Below are 19945 nucleotides of genomic sequence, written 5' to 3'. Positions count from 1 at the left end.
CTCTCTCTCTCTCTCTCTCTCTCTCTCTCTCTCTCTCTCTCTCTCTCTCTCTCTCTCTCTCTCTTTAGGTATGGAGGTGGGCGTGAGTATGTTAAATATAACAATAGTATGTGAATAACTTTCAGGTTTGTGTAGACCTATTTTGTATAATATTATATGTACATGTGAATATATACAAAACCAGATTTTGAAATATGCCATATAAAAAGTACAAAAGTCATGATAGGATCATGGGAGGAGGAGGGCGGGTTCTAGCTGAGTCGGTAGCTTGCCTGAGGTGCATTTGGTCGCAGGATCGAACCCCCTGAGTGAACCCATTCTCTGTTTTTTTCCCGACCCACAGCGGGTATATCAAAGGCCGTGGTATGTGCTGTCATGTGTGGGAATTGTACATAAAAGATGTCATAATTACCAAATATTTGACATCCAATAAGCCGATGATGAATAAATCAATATGCTCTAGTGGTGTCCTTAAACAAACAAAAAGGTGTGGGGGATGCAGCTCCCCATTGTCTGAACCGGACATAGAAAATATGCAGGCATTACTAGGCATACGGGAGTGGGTGAATGTGCATTTGCTTACCAGTTAAAAAAACAAAAAAACAAAACAAAACAAAGGCAATTATTCTGTAGATTGAACATTGTCATGGACACGCCCACGAACACTCGTTTGGTCAAATTGTAATACAGTAAACTGGAATGAAAAACACAAACAGTAGAATGAGACCAAACTGGATTGCTAAAAAACTATAACATAGATGCGAACCGAGGATTCTTAAACTCCATAGATATATTATCAATTCTTTCCACATAATATTTGTTTTTGTATATATGAAACAGAAAACTAAATTGTAAACAATAAGCTAATAAATGTTTATAATATAAAGCTCCATTTTAGTTTATAGATAAGACGTCGTTTCGGAAATAAATCCGGTTTTTGAGGTATTTACCTGCCAAGTTACGCGTAAACATGGTTGTTGAGGTGCTATACTTTCTAATTTAATTAATTATCGATGCCCTGATCTAAAACTATGGCCATTAGCTTGTAAAGATCATACAGGTATATTTTTAACAAACCGCTGTTGAGTATATTAAATATGACTGCAACTGACAGTCAAGATAATTTAGCATTCATTTTTGAACATGCTGGAGCCAGTTTTCTACACTGGTCAGTCTACAGTCTTGTGCCAAAAATACTATTGATATATTCCAGTTCCATGATTCATGTTTCTCAGTTCAGTCTAGTTGTTTAATAATAAATGTTTGGTAATATTGTGATATAACACAGTCAGCTGTAAACGCTTATAAAAAAATATTTTATTTTATGTTAACTTATGAATTGAATATTGATGTTTTGTTAAAGATTACAAACATTTCATGTCAATAATCCAATATCACCATGCATATTTTTCTCTCAATTTTCAGTGACCTGCTGGTGTGGGGGGAATGAGCAGAACATTTTTAGTTTAGTGTTAGATTTTATTCAAGAATAGCAACATAATATATTAGTTGTGATGGTGATATGAAAGTCTCTTTTTTATCCATTGCCAATAAAGATGTTCAGTTGTGTTGGGTACTGAATGATGTTGGCAGTAAGGGCAATGAAAAGGCAGATGTTGCTGCTAAGTCTGTTTTGAATTTGCCCCCTGTCTGTGTCCGTTTTCACTAGGTATAAGAGGACAAAAGTTCTGCCCATCCCATTTCCCTAGTGTAACTAACACTTTCCCGACTAATAAAGCTTTTCTGATAGACTAAAATTACACCTTAAACATTTTCTTGTTTAGAATGATGTTGTCTGTATATTCATGTAATTTTTGACGTGCTACGTTTGTATGCCAAGCTGGAATTTGCTTCCCAAAAATGTTATACATGCGAAAATATAAAAAAATATATATTGGACATAAAATGAAGTTTGAGCTACCACAAACATTAAAGTACGAACCAAAATATTAACTACGAAAAATTGCTCTCCTACCTTTATTTTTCGTTAGATTTTACCCACATTTTGTCCAGACAGAAATCTAGAAAAAACCATTACAATGACACAGATTCCACATACTAGATGATAACCATGTCACCTATATCGACTTTGCTGAGATCGCATAGAGCAAAAAGCATGTAATTTTGTGCCGGCTGCCATTTTGACTTTATGGAATATTCTCCAAGAGGGGTGAAAGGATATAACTTAATCTAACAACGTCATAACATGATATAAAAGCAAACGTGATGACGTCATATTAATTTTATTATTATTATTTTTATTTAATGATACCACTAGAGATCATTGATTTTATATTAATTATGTCACATACTTTGGAGGCTTTCGCCTCTCTTGAAGAGTATTCCATAAAAAAACAAAATGGCAGACGGCAGAAAACTGCATGTACTTTGCCTAGGTATGCTATCTCAGCGAAGTCGATACTGGCTGTAATGGTTTTTTCACAACTTGTGTCTGGACAAAATTTGGGGGAAATGTAACGGTAATTAAAGGTAGGAGAGTAATTTATTGTAGTTGTTAACAATTTGGTTCGGACTTTAGCACATTGCAAACTGTAAAAGAAATATATTGAAACAGACACTGATATTTTAAACAACAAATTGTATGTTACATACAGGGTTAACTCGGCCAGTCGCCAAATTTGCTAATTGCAAATTTTAAATATAACAGGAGAATTTTATTTGAAATTAGTGAAATAATTTTATTGTGATTATTGATATTTTGTTGGAAATAACTGGTGGGTTTCTGCAATTTTTTAAGTTCAATAGATAATTTGGCGAATTTGTTTGCACACCCAGAGCTAGCCCTGAATATATATAGTTTTTAATTTAGTCGGAAACATCTCACTCAGGACAATCTCTTTAAGACATTTTAATATATTAAATGTTGTTTTGATAAAAGAGAAACAGGTGTGCATTTAGGAGGGTAAGAGGGGGCAGTTGGACCCTTGCTCAAGCAAATTTTCTATTTTTCAATATATTTTCCAGTGGAGCATGATTTCAACTGCCACATTCTAGACCCTCCTCTGTGAAAAACACCTGCACATGCACCATCAAGTTTGAATAATTTACAGCAAACATTGTCTTTCACTAGTTTCAGTGCCTGTGTTATTTTCTCCATAATTTGTTTCAGCATAGTCTAGACTGAAGATGTACCGACAATCTTACGATGAGGTTGATACTCCTATACGGCCTAGAAGACCGTCAGATCAGTCCAGTGATCTTTACCAGACTCGCAAGCAAAAAACACCCGATATATTCCAAAATGAATTGGCAGATAAGTTGAAAGCCAGGAAGAAACTTGGCCTCACAGCTGATTTGACAAGTGAAGATAGTGACGATGAAGTTGGAAATTTAGGTAAATTCAAATTATACTGTAAACCAGATTATTATATAACATATTTCCCCTCGCCCTCAGCAGATATGCACCTTAGTGCATATTCACTTTGTGTAAGGTTTGCATACTCTAACCTGAAAAATAATGAATGCAAATAAATTTTGTGACTTGAGGTGAGTGCGAATGATTTGAAGTTTTATGCATGTATTTTTCCTGGCTTGCAGTAATTTTATTATTTTTGGCCAGTTAGGTACTTGTTTTTTTGAAGGCTAAATATTCCCTAAATATCATTTAGAGAAAGCATGGTCAGTTTTAAAAATTTAATTTATTTGGCTTTTTTTTGTTTTTTGCCCCCCCCCATATATTTAATACCAAAAACAAAAAACATTGGAAATTCTCAGTGGTTTGTGTTTGCTTGAATATCAATAGAATACATGTGTTTGTATTTACTTGGTGGAAAAGCACCTTACTTAATAACTATTATTTTCTGAGTGAGTATTGTGACAGAAGCATGTGTGAATGTTAATTTGAAGTGTTTTTCAAATTTAAATAATTCTTTAGTTGTTTAGAAACTAATTATCACTAAAAAAAACCCTGCTAAATTGTTTTAGAAATGCCTGTAATTAACATCAAACGTTTTAATATTAGCTTTACATTTAACTAGATTCACACACACAGTTTGGCATGAAACGCCCCCAGTCTGCTACCAAACGACCTGACCGGTCACCTGAATGGCATCCGAATCATGGAGACACGTTACCACGTGGTGGCGATTCGTCGTACTCGAGCCACCGTCAGTCTCACTATGAGGACGACGAGGATCGCGAGGTAGCCAGTGCGACGATGAGTGGAGGCGGCGGCTTCCCGACACTCGGAGGATCCGGCCTGCAGCTACCCGGTGCTAAAAAGCCATCGCCAAGAGACCAGCTTGATTCCGGTCTACACGGACGAAAGACGCCGACCGGCAGGCACACACCGGGCACCGAATCGGGTGGGCTGACTAACGAGGAGAAGATATTTGGGAGGAAGACACCCACAGAGGAACAAAAGAGCAAAGGATCTTTCTTCAAGTATGTGTGAGGGTTGTTCCGGAATTAATCTGGTGGAGGTGGTGTGAGGCATGCTGGTTATTATTGTATGACTTTGTGGGGTCTGCTGCAAATATTTTTGATATATACTTGGTTTAAGCAAAATTTTATTCTGTGGGTGGTGGGTATACATAAAACAAAACTGATGCATTTCTGAATATGTACAACTCTTTTACCAGCTATTATTAGCATTACATCACCGAAAAGACTAGTTTGCTCACAACAGACAAAAAACCTGTTATGCCCAAATTAGTGATCTAAAGCCCTGGGTAAGGAATGAATGAATGAATGAATGAATGTTAACGACACCCCAGCTCGAAAAATACATCGGCTATTGGGTGTCAAACTATGGTAATGCAAATAAATAAAGTGATGATCAATATCAATATAAAAATTCAAGACAAACAAAAACAGTGTAAAGAACTGCAAAAACACAAATATCACAGAATTTTACGGATACTGAATTTTACTCAAAACTTCAATTTTGTGCTGTATTGGCCATTCTCAAAGAGAATGTTACACCCCTGCACCACGGTGAGGTTACAGCACACGCAGGGGCCCTGGGTAAGGATTTCCAAAGCTATCCTAGCACTACAAAATTGTAAAAAGATCGTAGACTATGATGTCACTACAGCATGCGCTATTGTGACGTCATAGCTTACAATGATTTTACGATTTCGTAGAGCTAAGATAGCTTGTAAGATATGGACCCTGGAAACATACACACACAAAATTATACCTAGGAAGTTTGGTTTTAATATAAATTAATTATTTTAATTATTATTTTTTTAATATAACTGAAACAGAGTGAAAAATAGTTGTGACTAAGTCCAAGCTATCATATTAATTATCAGTTTCTAAAAACTTGTGCAGTTAATTTTTCGGTGATTAACTGAACACACAACATGGTTAAATGCTATTGATTAGACAAAACAATAGCAATATATGTAGTTAATTAGCATGCACATTGCTGCAATTATCGACAAAATTTGAGTTGTCTGTAAGCTGCACAATGTCAGTTAATCAAATGTATAATATTCAACCGATCCTACAATGTAAACCTTTTTTTTCAGTGCTTGATATTACGACCTCACTAAGTTTTATGTTATCAGTGTCATTTATTTAGATTTAGATACATTTTATGAATGGTAATATTTTAAGATTTAGAGCATGTACGTGGATATAGCCTATATTTATATTGTATTTTTGTTAGGAGAAAAAGTCCAGCAACCTCAGTAACAGAATCAATGGCAGGTGGTGATGGTTATGAAAACAGGCAATGGCAGCCGCCTTCATTCAACAAGTCGGCGACAGACCAGCGAGATTTACACAACAGAACACCATCACCAGGTAACTACAAACCACACAGTGCTTTATTACAGATACACTTTTACAAAGTAATGGGTATTTCCAGTCTTCGTCATGAACAAAACCAAGGCAAACTGAAGATCACTCTCCTGAAATGGTGTCAGGGGAGCAGTCCGATAAGTTTCAGATAAATTGTATAAAATATTTACTGCAAGGTGATCCATCTGTCTCTGCTGGAGGGGAGTGGAAGTGATCACTCGCCATTCCTGGTGAAGACTATTTCCATAATCGGTTTTCTCCTCTGCTCGGTTTCCTTTCTCTACCTTTTCTCTTGATTTCTGACAGGACATTTTTATCTTTCCTCTTGTTGTGTCATCAATTTCCACATTTTAGTTCTAGTAATTCCATCCAGGACATGTTCATGTCTTGTGTAGCTCTTCATGCTAGTCCTATATTGGTTCTCATTTTGGGAATAGTAAAGTCTTTGCTGATCACTTTCAGCAAATAGCATTGTAGATGTTACACTCAAGTATATTTTATGTGGTATGTTAATTGGCATGCTACTATTATTTTTTTTCTTGAAAAATATTTCTAATTCTGAATGTGTTACAAATCCCTTTGCTATTGTTATCTGTCAAAATTTTAATGTCAAAAATATATAAATAAAGGGCAACAACTCTTATGACCTTATTCTCTTGTGTGTTTAGGATTATGCTCTAAAGGTAATCATGTCAATTAGCCAGAGGTTAACATAGTGTATAATAAAATAGCTGTCAGTGGGTGGGACTGAGATCGTTCTAGTTTAATACACACACATCTCAATTACACAGATGTCGGTTTGGACAGTCCTCTGTATTATATACTGTTCACTTTATTACTCTAAGAAATATATTCCCTTCGTCACTGACATACAGCAAAAGCTAGTTCCTTTAAAATATGTTTAGAAATGAAATGATGTCATTGTGATATGTAAATATATATATATATATATATATATATATATATATATATATATACATATATATACAGGGAAACTCCTCTTAAACAGGACACCCACAGGCCCCAGTAAAAAGTCTGGTTTTAAGCGGTATCCACTTTATAGAAGTTCTGTTATCTACTGATATGTGAAAAAGGACAAAACAAATATCTGGTTTTGATGGAATTCTGGTTTACAGAAGTTCTGTTATCTACTGGTCTTTGAAAAAGGACTGAAAAATGTCCGGTTTTGAGGGAATTTCTGTTTACAAAGATTACGGTTATGAGAGGTTTCACTGTATTTTGACTGGTTTATGTAGCTGGATCTAGAGGCAGGAAGACCCCATCATCACTGGATCCAATATCGGAGTCGGCCACACCGCGGGATGTTCGAGGTGACGTCCAGGCTCGGCCTCGACTCCGAAGACAAGGCAGCACCAGCAGTGACAAAATGTCGCCCAGGTACGAGGTTCATACACATTCATAGTTAGCACTGGTATTTCACTGTAATCTTTTACATCTTCACGGTGCTCTGCATAGCGACCATTTTTATAGACCCGTCTATGATGGATCGTATTATGGTGTGACCGAGTCTGTCTGTCAGTTCTTCTGTTAACTTTTTCTTGTCCGGACCATATCTTGCATACAGATGCATACAGGACCATCAAACCTCACATGTAGGAACAACTTGGGATGGCGGTGTGGCGCATACTATTGCTAGACCTACTTTTCACGGTCTACTGCATATAACAGTAAATCCTTGTCCGGATCAAACTCCTGATGGGCGTATCATGTACCTCACCGGTACTCTTGTTTTCATTTGGCAACGCCAACATTTCATATTATCTATATAAAAAATACAAGTAGACACCATCTGGCTCCTAGGTGGGAAAATTGTAAGACTAGTTTAGGGAAAATAATGTTCAGGTCCCCTTAGCATATGAATTTATGCTGCTATGCTGCATTCGTTAAAAGTCGTGAGTATCGTATTTCTCAATTCACAAGATGTGAAGAGCGTTTGTTTGGTGAAATAACCAGTGAACACAACTTGTGGACTGGGGTACGATTTTCTGTCTCAATCTTCACAACTCGTGGAAATAATGGCAGAACAAATACCAATCATTTGTGCAGTTACGAGTTGGGGTGTGTGTGAGACTGGAGTGACAGGGCAGACTGTCTATAAATCGCCTGACGGCTCTTCACTTGGTGAAGTCATGTTTACAATTTGGAACTTGTGAATTCATGATATTAATGAGCATTGAGTGAATGCAGCATTATATGGTATCAGTATGGTAATATCTTAATTGGCTCCCTATAACCTAAGTTAGGGGAGCAATTAATCACTCCCATCAGTTCTTTTTATGGCGAGGTCTGTAGTAGTGAGCAATGGTCGACATATCTACCAAGGTTTGTCCTGTCACACTTTATGTTTATGTTAGACCATTTAACTACATCCCACCCTGTTCAAATAAAACACATGGAAAATGGATTCTTTATACATGTAATATAAAACAAAGTTGAAATTTTTTTTGTTACATTTTCTAAATATAATTATTAATTTGTTTTATTTCAGAACACTCTCTGTTGAAAGTTCCCCGCGGTCGGACAAACCAACACCGCGGCCTCGACTCTCTGGTGAGAAGGAGGCTCCCAAAGGCAGAACCAGTCCACTGGTGGATATATTTGGTAAACCAAGACGAATGATGGACGAAGAGGAACCGGAACTAGAATCGGAAGTAAAACCCAAACCAAGAAGACGTGGTTCTTCAGAAATGAGTAAGACAGCTCCATCGGGACGCAAGACACCGACAGGAGTTAAAACAACGGCAGGCCATGGAACTCGAACATTTTCAAAAACTCTCGGCAGGTCCACTCCAAATGGGAGGAAAAGTCCTTTGGAAGAAAAACCGAAAGCAGAAAAACCCCTGAAGAAGCAGGAGTCGTTGCTGAGTTTCCTGACAGGAGAGACGGAGCCTACAGAAGCTGAGAGAACCTCAAAGATGAGGCGATCTTCGAGAGAAGATCTGTCAAGAGAACACTCAAAAGATAACTTGAAAAGAGAACGCTCGAGAGAAAACTTGACGCGGGATCGCTCAAGAGAAAGGTTGACAAGACAACGTTCACAAGACTCATTGGGCGATTCAGCGCCAATGATCTCACTGAAGCAGTCGAAACCTGCAGCAGATGACAGCTCGGTCTGTGAAGAGTTGAGCTACGATCCTCAGTCGAAAACCAGAAAAGCACAGACCGATAGTACAATGTAAGAAGTTACCTGTATAAAGAAGGAAGATTGGTTATTTAAAAAACAAATTAAAACGTTTTTCATCCTCTTGTGCTTTTCCCATTTTCTTATCATTTTAAAGTTGTGTTACATTCTTATGCATGTTTTGTTTCTGTTGCCTATTTTATGTTTAGTCACATACTGTACTGTCTGAGTCACATACCGTACTGTCTGAGGCACATACCGTACTGCCTCAGAATGCATTTCCCAGGATGTGCAAATGTAAATGATATCCTTATCCTTATAACATGAGCCTCTTGAGTTAGCCATCAGATTCTACATTTTTTTAACTATAGCAGGTACATGATAGCTACCTAAGAATGCTTGGATTTGTTTCTGTAATTTTTTATTTTTTTATTTTTTTCATTTATAAAGTTAATAATAAAATGATTTTGTTTTAAGAAGTAAGTTGCAGCGGTCTGACCGCAAGAAAGCCGACGAAGCAATCTGCGAAGTGGCTGATGCTCAGATGTCGTTCATTGATCCAGCTGGGAAAGGAAGGCAAAAGTAAGTTATAGTTAGTATAGTCACATTGGACACTGTTCGTCTCGGTAAACTGGAGGTCAGACACAGCACAGTGGTAAAGTGCTTGCCTGATGTGCAGTCAATCTAGGATCGATCCCTGTCGGTGGGTCCATTGGGCTATTTCTCATCCAAGCCGGTGCTAAACTGTTTGTATAAAAAAGGCCATTGTATGTGCTATCGTTAGTGTGGGATGATGCATATAAAAGATAGAGTGTAATAAATAGGAAGTGAAAACAACATGTGTGAAGTTCTGTATTTATTACATACCTTCTTTTCTTTTTCACAAAAAATTAATGCCATAACTACACTTTCTTAAATCTATGGTCAATACTCTTTACATGGATTTATTTAATGTTCATATTCAGCGGCAGTCTTGTTTCAAATACAATGTGATATAATCTGTAAATCATACATGAGATAATTAACAAAAAGGTGCTAAGTCCAGTAAAAAATAAAATGGGAATTCCTTATTTAAAAGTACCAGTGATAAATGTATCATACAGTTTAAAAATGTCTTAATCACTATAGTATGATTGAATAGGTACATGTGTAATAAAAGAACAAACTGTTTTTCCAGGTCTGCTACAAAGGACCGAAAGACTCCAAAACACAGACCCCAGCCCCGCTACCCTACACTGCCTGGCCAGTCGACGGAGCAGCCGCCACAGAACTTCGAAGACACGGTGGCCATCAGACAAGCCATTTATGACCAGTGGTACAGGGACAGAATGAAAGAATCTAAGAAGAAAGCACTCGAGCAGAAGAAGAAGGAGAAAGAGGAGGAAGAGAAAAAGAAGAAGGTAAAAACGGAGGCTAGATAGCCAAAGGATATTGAAGAATGACAGCGTGCAGGAAGAAAAATAATCTTGAGGGTTGAGGCTGAAGCCCATTAAATATTAACAATTTGGTAAATTTTATAAAGAAATTTTTTCCCAAATTCAAGTTTCATATAGCTGAAAAGTTAAAATTGCAGTATCTATAGATGACAGACGATTTTCGAATGAGCTTTTTGACGAATTAGGACTGAAATATATTTGCCAAATTCAACTTTAAAATCGCATTTGTCGATTTGGTGAGTGACCGCTTCAACCCTGATATATAATCAAATTTAGAGCTGGGACAGCAGCCTTAATAATATGGTGATATCAGTTGAGATATTTTATTAGTGCCCTACCAAAGGGGACTCTTAAGTTTTGTGTCCATCCATCCTGTCTGTCTTTCTGTCTGTTTGTCCCACATATATATTTCTGGGAAAATGTTCATAATGTCTCAAGATATTGAGCTGAAATGTTTTTGTGTATAGCTTTATCATGTATAGTTACAGATGAAGTTTGACTTTCATGATGATTTACCCATTTTTCCACAAAGTTATGGCCCTTGAACTTAAAGAGATAAGAACAATGTTTGGGCTTGGTAGGGGATATGTATTGCTTTAGCAGTACTCAGAAAATGCTTGTTTTAATTTGGCAATTAATATAAATAACCATTAGTGGGGGGTTTTCTTTTGTTTTTTTATTTTTTATAAACAAGTGATTTTTGCAAGTAATAATTATTGTCTCTACCAGCTGACCCCACTCCCCCACCACCTTAGGACAGCCCTTATCATTCTGAGTTTTTAATTTTATTTTGTAGGAGCTGGAAGAGAAGGAAGAGAATCGAAAACTTGCATTTACAGCTTGGTCAGAGAAAAAGCATGAAACACTGAAGGAGGTAGCGCGAAAGAAGAAGGAGGAAGAGAGAAAAAAAGAAGAGAAAGAAAAAGAGGAGAGAGAGGCAAAAGAAAAGGATAAGGATAAGGTGAAGATGTCACTGTAGTTTGTTTTATTGTCTCCCATTTACCAAGTACAAAAGGCAAGATATAGGTATTACTTTTCCGGTCATGATGGTGTCAACTTTTGCATTAGAATTTAACAAATTTAGGTTTTTTTCATCATGGCCCAACCTCAACTAATGGCATATTCCCTCTTTGTTAGTAGATTGTTCCGAACATCCCATCCAATGAAAATGCTTAAAACTCTGTTTCCTGTTCTTGTTTCCTGTTCTGGTCACATGACTGACGCTTTCTTCTTTTTTCTTTGCTGTTGCGGTCTGGACATCATTTCTAAAAAAAATTTGTGAAAAATAAAACCATAAAAAGTTTCTGTTGAAATTTGGGATTAAAATTTTAAAGTATACTTGGAGTCAATACAACCTATCTATCAGCTATAGATCTGAGTCAGCAAAACAAATTATCTAGAAAACTTCTTTTTTTTTTTTTTTTTTTTTTTTTTTAAGAGAAAACCAGAATTATTTTGCAAATTAATATTAATCTTTACTTATACATGAATTTATGTTGACAAATAAAAATTAGTTTTGCCAATTGTCTTTAATATTTTCAGTTGATGAAGTTGGCGAGTGATACGCTGGATCTGTTTATAATCAGTTCAGGCCATTTCACAATATCTTCACAATATGAAAGCCCTGAAAACCGGACCCTCAGTAAACCAGAATTCCCTCAAAACCGCACGTTTACATGGTCCCGTGATTTGCATATCTTTTAACACTAAAATTTACCCCTCTAAATCGGAAACCCCTTTAAACTGCACCGGATGAAATTATCCGGTCTCTTTGTGTTCCTTTAATGCAAATTTTACCTCAGAAAACCGGATGGTCACACCGATGTCCATCATTACTGCATTACTTTGAATACCCACTCAGCCGATAACTTGATTGTGTATGCAGAGCTAGTTACATATGCGCATGCTCCAGTGACTGGGAGAGAGAACTGCTCCCTGATTTTCGTCGTAACAAGATATCCGACGAGGCAAGTGACAATGAATTAGAAGCAGATTTGTCTGCTCCTGGAAGTGAACTCTCCCATTCCGATGTGTTGGACATGTTAAAGAAATTAAAAAAATTTGCAGTCCACAAAGATGAGCGATGTCCAAGAACTACAAAGTTTGGTACAGGCCATGATTGTGAAACAGAGATGTGAAACACCCCAAACAACAATGGATGTGTTTCTTAACATGGACTGATTATTTCTTATTGTGAATTCTCGATAAATTCAAAATGTTTCTATAAATCATTAAATGTTTCGTTTTATTCAAATTTGATTGGGTTTTTTCTGGCAGTTTTATTAGTTACTATATCAGTAGAGAACACCAATCAACAAACGGTTTACCTTAATACTGAAACCTCTGTAAACCGGATACCCCTCAAAACCAGACTTTTTTCTTGGTCCCATGGCTGTCCGGTTTTGAGGGGTTTCACTGTACATTACTTTGTGGATATGGCAAACACATCAAATATATTTTTAATTAATTTTATTTTCACAGACATTTACTATTTGGAAAGAAAGGAAAGATGATTTGATAAAAGAAAAGGAAAAAGTCAAAATCAGACAGAAAAAGGAAGAAGAAAGGGAAAAACAACGAAAGCAAAGAGAGAAAGAGGCAAAAAATAGCTCAGCATTCACGTCCTGGTGAGAGTTAATGTCATTATTAATTCTTTACAGCAGGGCTCACCCTGTACATGGCCAATTGCTAATTTTTATTCAAAGTGGCTACAAAATTTAGTTTTTGGCTAATAAAATATTCCTTAAATTAAGTACATTTTAATAATTTTCAAGGAAATACTCAACATACATGTACACATCTGAAAATTAGCTAAACCAAGATTTGTTCCAGTGTGAGCCCTGCTACAGGTTCAACTGGAGGGGTCTATAGGTTTCATCATTGTCACTCAGTCCATCTGTTCCAGATATAGTTCTTGGGACATTTTTTCGCAATGGTTCAAGATATTGTAATTTTGTGTGTATAGCTTTATCATGTACAGTTACAGATCAAGTTTGAGTTTCATTGTTGACAGTGTTACGGCCAGATCAAGACTGACTTTCATGGGACTTCATTCAAGGGCCTTAACTCTGTCCACAATGGAATTTATCCATTATTTGACAGTTATGGCTGTTGAACTTAGGAGATATGTTGGGCCTCGTAAGTGGACATGTAGTGCTTTAGCAGTATTCTTAGAATGCTTGTTTTCAAATTATCACATGAGGTGTGATGGATTGCAGGATCGTTCCCCTTCAGTGGACCTGTGTACATATTTCTATTCCTAAGTAATGTTTCAGGTCTGGTTTGTCACATACTAGACTGTGGTGTGTGCTGTCCTGTCTGGATACAGTGCATATAATAGAGTCCTTGCTGCCAAGTAGAAACAAACCAGTCTCGGTGGTGTAATGGTCAAGTTATGAGACATAAAAGGCTGGGAGGTACTGGGTTTGCACCCTGGTACCAGCTCTCACACAATGAGTTCTAACAATTAACCCACTGTCCTGAAAATACAGCCCACATTGCTGAGGTGTGTGCCAGGGACAGTGTACTTGAACCTTAATTGGATATAAGCATGAAAATCAACTTAAATTAACTTAAAATAAGTAGAAGCATCAGGCTAAATGCCAGCAGTGGCTTTTTTCTTTAATAAAATTTCTGGAATAAGATCGATGGCAGTTACTTTTCACACCCTTGTTTTGGCATCTAATTCTAACTAAGTACTCAGTGAGCCATTTCAGATCTGGAATAATTTTGCTTCTAATGATGAGTTTGCTCTTTTGAAAATTGCTAGCTGAAAATATGTGAAAAAGACTATTAATGTTTTGAAATACAGTGCCCTTCCAATCCATTCCACACATCTTTATATACAGAGAGACCACATCTTGCGTTCTTTTCACCCACAGTCTTACTTAGCTTTGTACTAAATACATAATTTAAATTTGTAGGAAAAGCAAGAAAGAGATCTACTTACTTGAAAAAGCCCACGAAGAAAAGCGTTTGGAAAAGACAAAGAAATACGAAAAAACTGCAAAAGAGCTGAAGGAAGAAGAAGCGATAAGAAAATACAATGAATGGCTGAAATTGAAGGTAAATCACAGTTTGAGTGCACTTGTCACTGAAAGATTCTTTCTAGGTTTTTTTCTTTCGTTTTTTTTTACCAAAATACAACTTGATCATATTTCAGGCATTGAAATAGATATCTAGCAATCTTAATGTATAGGTTGCTAGAAAACATAAACGTGGGAACTTAAAAATTCAGACGATATTTCAAGTTATCAGTGCTGTGCTTTTCAGTGTAAGATTTTGTTAATTTTTTTTTTAATCTATACAGTAATATACTTCTCACAAAAGATTAAGCAACAGCCAGTGAAGTATGAAAATAGCCCAGTGGTAAAGTGCTCGCTTGATACTTTTGTTTGTCTAGGATCGATCTGCATCTGTGGGCCCTTTTCTCATTCCAGCCAGTGTAACAAAGGCTGTGATATGTGCTATCCTGTCTGGGGGATGCTGCATATAAAAGATCCCGTGCTGTGAATTGGGAAGAATTGCCCATTGCATGGCAGAAATAGGTTTCCTCTTATAGGGCTTTAGATCTCACTCATTTGGGCACAACGGGGACGTATGTCTTTTCTGAGTGCAGGATAGTCGTTTTTGTTCAGTACTGTCAGTAACAGTTGCTGGAAAGTTGTCAATATTTAGAAATGCTTGTCAAGTTATTTTATTTTAATATAATTAATTTTAATATTGCAGTGGTTTTCAGGTGAAATATTTTGAGGTTGGCATTTCTGTACTTAACTTGAGTGTGATTATTTTGGACACAACGTTTAGTGCCTCAATTTTGATACAATCTAAGTCCCAGTCTGTCATTATTTGTGTGTTCCTTAAACATATGTGTAATGTCATATAACTAACTAAAATATGTTTAGTGGGTCATTAAATCAAACATTATTTCATTCCGTCTGGGTTTGATCCTTGTGAGTAGGCCCATTGGGCGATCTTCTTATAGTCTGAAAGAGGAAACCCGCTTTAATTGTTTTCATTAGCAACAAGATTTTTATATGCACCATCCCGGAGACAGAATATCACATACCATGGCCTTTGATATACCAGTCATGGTAAACTGGCCGGAACGAAAAATTGCACATCAGGCAAGCATTTTACAACTGGATTACGTCCCGCGTTCTAATATGTGTTGAGTGAGTCATTAAATAAACAGGGTTTTTTCCTTCCTTCGTTTGTGTGTTTGTAGGAGAATAGGGAGAATGAGGAGCGATACAAAAGAACACGTCTGGAGAGTGAAATGGAGGAGCGCCCAGCATGGAGTCCACCTAACAGAACTGTACCGTTCGGACGGTGAACTTACTGTGAACAAATATTTCAACATAGGATGTACCATTTAGATGATTAATTCAGGATTATCTACCATTGGGTCGGTGAACATATTGTGAAAACATTTTATAAAATATGATATACATATACCATCCGATGGTGACGTTATTAAGAAATATTATAAAATGTGATGTAACCTTTGAACAAGGAAATTGTTATGAGGAAATACTTTTAACATATGATGTACCATTTAGATGATGAATTCAAAAATATGATGTAGCATTTGGACAGTGAAATTATAGTGAAGAAATATTTAAAATATATATATATAATGTATCATTTGGACAGTGGGGTTATTGTGAAGAAATATAAAATATGTTATATATCATTCATATGTATACTCTCATACACTACCAGAGATTTGTAACTATAGTCCGTCCCACAGGGAACGTCTTTTTCATACTATAGAACTTACTATAAGTTATTTATGTCTGAGCCGATTGTTTTGTAAATTGCACACAAAAATAGTATATTTGTTATTTGCAACTGAAATTATTTACAACAAACATGTTTATAGAATGATGGGACAGACTATAGGATACATCAACTGTGAAGCGGTGCACTGCATTTTATAAGCTTGTTCCTAAGTTATTAATCATATGTAAAAAAAAGTACAGGGTATCTAGCATAATATATAGCATGTTTTATTAGGTTGATGGTAAGCTGGAGATTGAAGTAAAGATGCAGTAACAAACAATGGCATATACATATACAGAACCTTACATACATTGTTTTCGCTTCGCCTTAATATCAACACATTTAATCAACAGTGCTGTAAATATTGTTATGACATTTTTGTTTAATTTCAAATAAGAGTGCTTGGCTGTACTTATCTCCGATTAATTGGTCATTCAGGATGATGACAATATGTCAAACATTCATTATCTCACCTGACCTAAAGGGACATGTGAATCTGTCAACTTTTCACACTTTCGTCTTCTTCTCAAGTTCCACCTTGCAGATTTCATTGAATCTTAGTAGAAATGATCCTTCCATGTAATAGACCCATGTTTTGTTATATTTTGGACCATATCAAAATCCAGTCGACTTCTTTTCAAGTTCTACTGGGGAGATTTTAACCAAACTTGGTCCAAATGATCCTCTTACGACCCTGACCTGCCAAGAGTAACTGTTACTTTTCAGGCCAATTCAAAATCCAAGATGACTGCCCTGGTCTCTGATTTTCTGAAAAATTTTCAGCATGGCCCACATGATCCTGTCATGGCTCTGACCAAGAGTTGCTATTTTTGGGGACAATTCGAAAGCCAAGATGGCCACCCTGGTCTTTAATTGCTGAGATATTTTCAGCTTCTCAAATTCTACTGAGCAGATTTTAACAAAAGTTAGTACGAATGATCCGCTCTAGGCACTTACCAAGTGTTATGAATATGAAACTAGCAGACACTTTTGTCTACATTTTCCCGCGACAACTATACTGATGTCCGAAAGAAACTATACCAAGAAAAAATTATTTTATTTTCTTTATAATTTGTACAATGGAAATAAAAGGGTGATTAAATATCTTTCTGCTTTATGGAACAATATTTTGTTCCCAGCATGCCAAAACACCTCTCTTGTCAATATATAGGTTTTGAACATGCAACATGTTTAGTTGTTTCTTCAGTAGTCTCTCAGAGAATTGGTATCGTTTCTTTTGGACATCAGTATATATGAATAGCTCAGTATTGCACTGTAAAAGTAGGTTTAGCATCTGAGTAGGGGTTTAACACATACACCCCCACCCCCACCCTCAGGCTACACCCCTGGCTGTCACCAAATGACCATCTGTGATAAATCATTGCTATGGTTCACTTTTCAGAGGCATAGCTAGTTGAATACCATGTGAGCCTACAATGGGTTTATGATGTAGCGCTAACATAGCTTCGAAAATACAGGCCCTTATTACTGATGGCCTACAGTAAGGATTAATAGGTCTGAATAAAAAATATGCTATTAACCAGGCTCTGCTTGAAGTTATGAAAATACTGCCAATATATATAAATGTGTTAACCTGGTTGTTAGATGTTGAGTTAACCACTGATTTTCTACAAGCGTACAACATTGCTTTATATTTCTACCAGATTTTATCGTTTGTTTGTCACAAGTGCCTGTAAATGTTTGTATTGGTCAGCTGTTTGTAATAATTGATTTGAAAGTCGTATTACGAGAAACAATACAAAATACCTTTTACGTTGATCTCACCACTACTTAATAACTTATAAAACATGTTATGGTGGTAATATATACTTTGATTATAGATTTTAAAAATATTAGCAGCTTTTTAATTGTAATAATTATATTGTTTATATTATGATATTTTAATTTGTAATATTTTTATATTTGTTGGTAATGACAGCATATTAATTGTTTATCTGATGAAACAAAAATTATATATACATGTATATATTGAAGTGTATTTTTAAATAGTCAAATGTGAAAGTAACTGCAGCATGTTTGTAGTAGATGTTAATATTTCCTTCTTATTTTAGCTAGAACAGTGGTATCTAGATTTGTATAGTACAGTAATAGCTGTTTTGTGTCTACTGTGATAAAAGTGTCCTGTTTTGTGAATCTGTGTATGGTGCTTTGTTATCCAACATCTTGTTCATCTGAACTTTATTTAACTTTACCATCTTTTCTTTCATGTTTCATTGTTATTTATAACTCATTCATCTTTTTTATTTCGGTATTCTTAAAATGGTAGTTTGTTAATTCTTTAGTAAATGGTAGTTTATTCATTCTTAGCATTTGTATTAAATTTGCATTAAAATCAGACATTTTGTCAGTAAATTGTAAAAGGAAACCTCGAAGTAGGCTTTAGTTTAATGATATTAGTTATTTCCATGCCTGTATTTGAAGAAGGTTCAAGCATGCTGTTCTGGTCATATAGCTTAGCAGCATATAGCACTGGTCTTTTATATGCACTTCCCAGACAGGACAGCTCTTACCATGGCCTTTAATATACCAGTCACAACAGAATTGGTAATGCTAGATTGTGACATGAAGTTTGTTTCAAAGTAAAAAATGTTGTGATGTTTATTTTAATTAATATCATCACTGGTCTTGGTACATGGCTGTTGGATTGCCTGGTTTGACTCCGAGTGTTATAAACAAGGTTCATGGATAATAAGACATATCTGTGGGATGCTTACACTGGAATTGGATAGACACATGGAAATCGGTTAAAATGAGTAGTAAGAAAGCTACGTGAATAAATGGTTGATCCAGCCAGTAGCATTAAAACTATTATGCAGACTTATATAGAACCTGAATGTCCATGTCCATTCTGTTAGTGAATTATGATATGTATTGAAACATTTTGTGTAGAATTAATATAACTCCATTCCGTCCGTGTCCATTGTCTTGGTGGATTCATTTCTGTCTCAAGGCATTATTTACTTGAGAAATAAATTCTGTTGACAGTTGTAGTTTTGTTTTTGTTTTTAAAGTCATTAAGATAGCTGATTTTGTACTCCACAACAATGAAGCAAACACCCACATGCGTGTGCGTGTGTGTGAGAGAGAGCGCGAGCGTGCGTGCGTGTTTGAGAGAGTGCGTGTGTGTTTGAGAGAGAGAAAGTATGTGTTTGAAAGAGGGAGAGAGAGTTCGTGTGTGTTTGAGAGAGAGAATGTGTTTGAGAGAGGGAGAGAGAGAGTTCGTGTGTTTGAGAGAGATCGATCGTGAGTTTTTGAGGGGGAGAGAGAGAGATCGTGTGTGTTTGAGAGAGAGTGTGTGTGTCCGTGTGTGTTTGAGAGAGAGGGAGAGAGATCGTGTGTGTTTGAGAGAGAGGGAGAGAGAGATCGTGTGTGTGAGAGAGGGAGAGAGATCGTGTGTGTGTGAGAGGGAGAGAGGCCTACAAAAGTACTGGGAAAGCGCCCCAACAACAGACCGGGCATCAAATACAGGTTAATTGATGATGTGTGGGTTTGGTCCATTACCTGAGAACCTGGTATCCAAGAGGTTTAAAAAAAAAAAAAAAAAAAAAAAAAAAAAAAAACCTTCATGAACAACGCTCTAAAATTAAGATTACACTTTTGATTTGAGCAAACGATCTGTCACAAGTAATTGCTGACGGAAATGTACTGCACACTAATCTACATTAAAAAGAAACTGGTTCTCACAAATCCCCCCCCACACACACACCAGTTGTCACCCACGCCCTACAGTGGTGCAATCAGAATCTGTCGCATATGCAATAAACCAAAATGGGAAACACTTCACCTAGAGTTT

The 19945-nt window shown here is 36.3% G+C and overlaps 1 protein-coding gene across 2 annotated transcripts; it reads left to right on the top strand.

The window, feature by feature from the left end:
• Positions 1-946: 946 nt before the first annotated feature.
• On the top strand, positions 947-19139 carry LOC121383185 (protein maph-9-like). 2 transcript variants are annotated; one of them, XM_041513038.1, is made up of 12 exons: positions 947-1060; positions 3131-3355; positions 3999-4404; positions 5636-5772; positions 7026-7167; positions 8279-8965; positions 9392-9493; positions 10089-10311; positions 11144-11308; positions 12829-12974; positions 14271-14412; positions 15575-19139. In XM_041513038.1, exons 2-12 carry the CDS (start codon positions 3148-3150, stop codon positions 15680-15682), a joined length of 2466 nt encoding a protein of 821 aa, XP_041368972.1. In that variant the 5' UTR covers positions 947-1060; positions 3131-3147; the 3' UTR covers positions 15683-19139. The 2 variants fall into 2 exon arrangements, with proteins under 2 accessions (XP_041368972.1, XP_041368970.1); XM_041513036.1 differs by having other exon boundaries at positions 9389-9493.
• Positions 19140-19945: the final 806 nt, after the last annotated feature.

Source organism: Gigantopelta aegis, chromosome 10 (genome assembly GCF_016097555.1).
Source record: "Gigantopelta aegis isolate Gae_Host chromosome 10, Gae_host_genome, whole genome shotgun sequence".
NCBI lineage: Eukaryota > Metazoa > Mollusca > Gastropoda > Neomphalida > Peltospiridae > Gigantopelta > Gigantopelta aegis.
Note: the sequence above shows the minus strand (reverse complement) of the source record. Positions and strands in the feature narration are given on the sequence as shown.

Excerpts from the sequence above, each read along its gene's own strand:
- LOC121383185 (XM_041513036.1), top strand. The coding sequence starts at position 3,148 with ATGTACCGACAATCTTACGATGAGGTTGATACTCCTATACGGCCTAGA. Across the intron at positions 7,168-8,278 it reads AGTGACAAAATGTCGCCCAG|AACACTCTCTGTTGAAAGTT; the intron begins GTACGAGGTTCA and ends GTTTTATTTCAG. Across the intron at positions 8,966-9,388 it reads GCACAGACCGATAGTACAAT|AAGTAAGTTGCAGCGGTCTG; the intron begins GTAAGAAGTTAC and ends TTTTGTTTTAAG.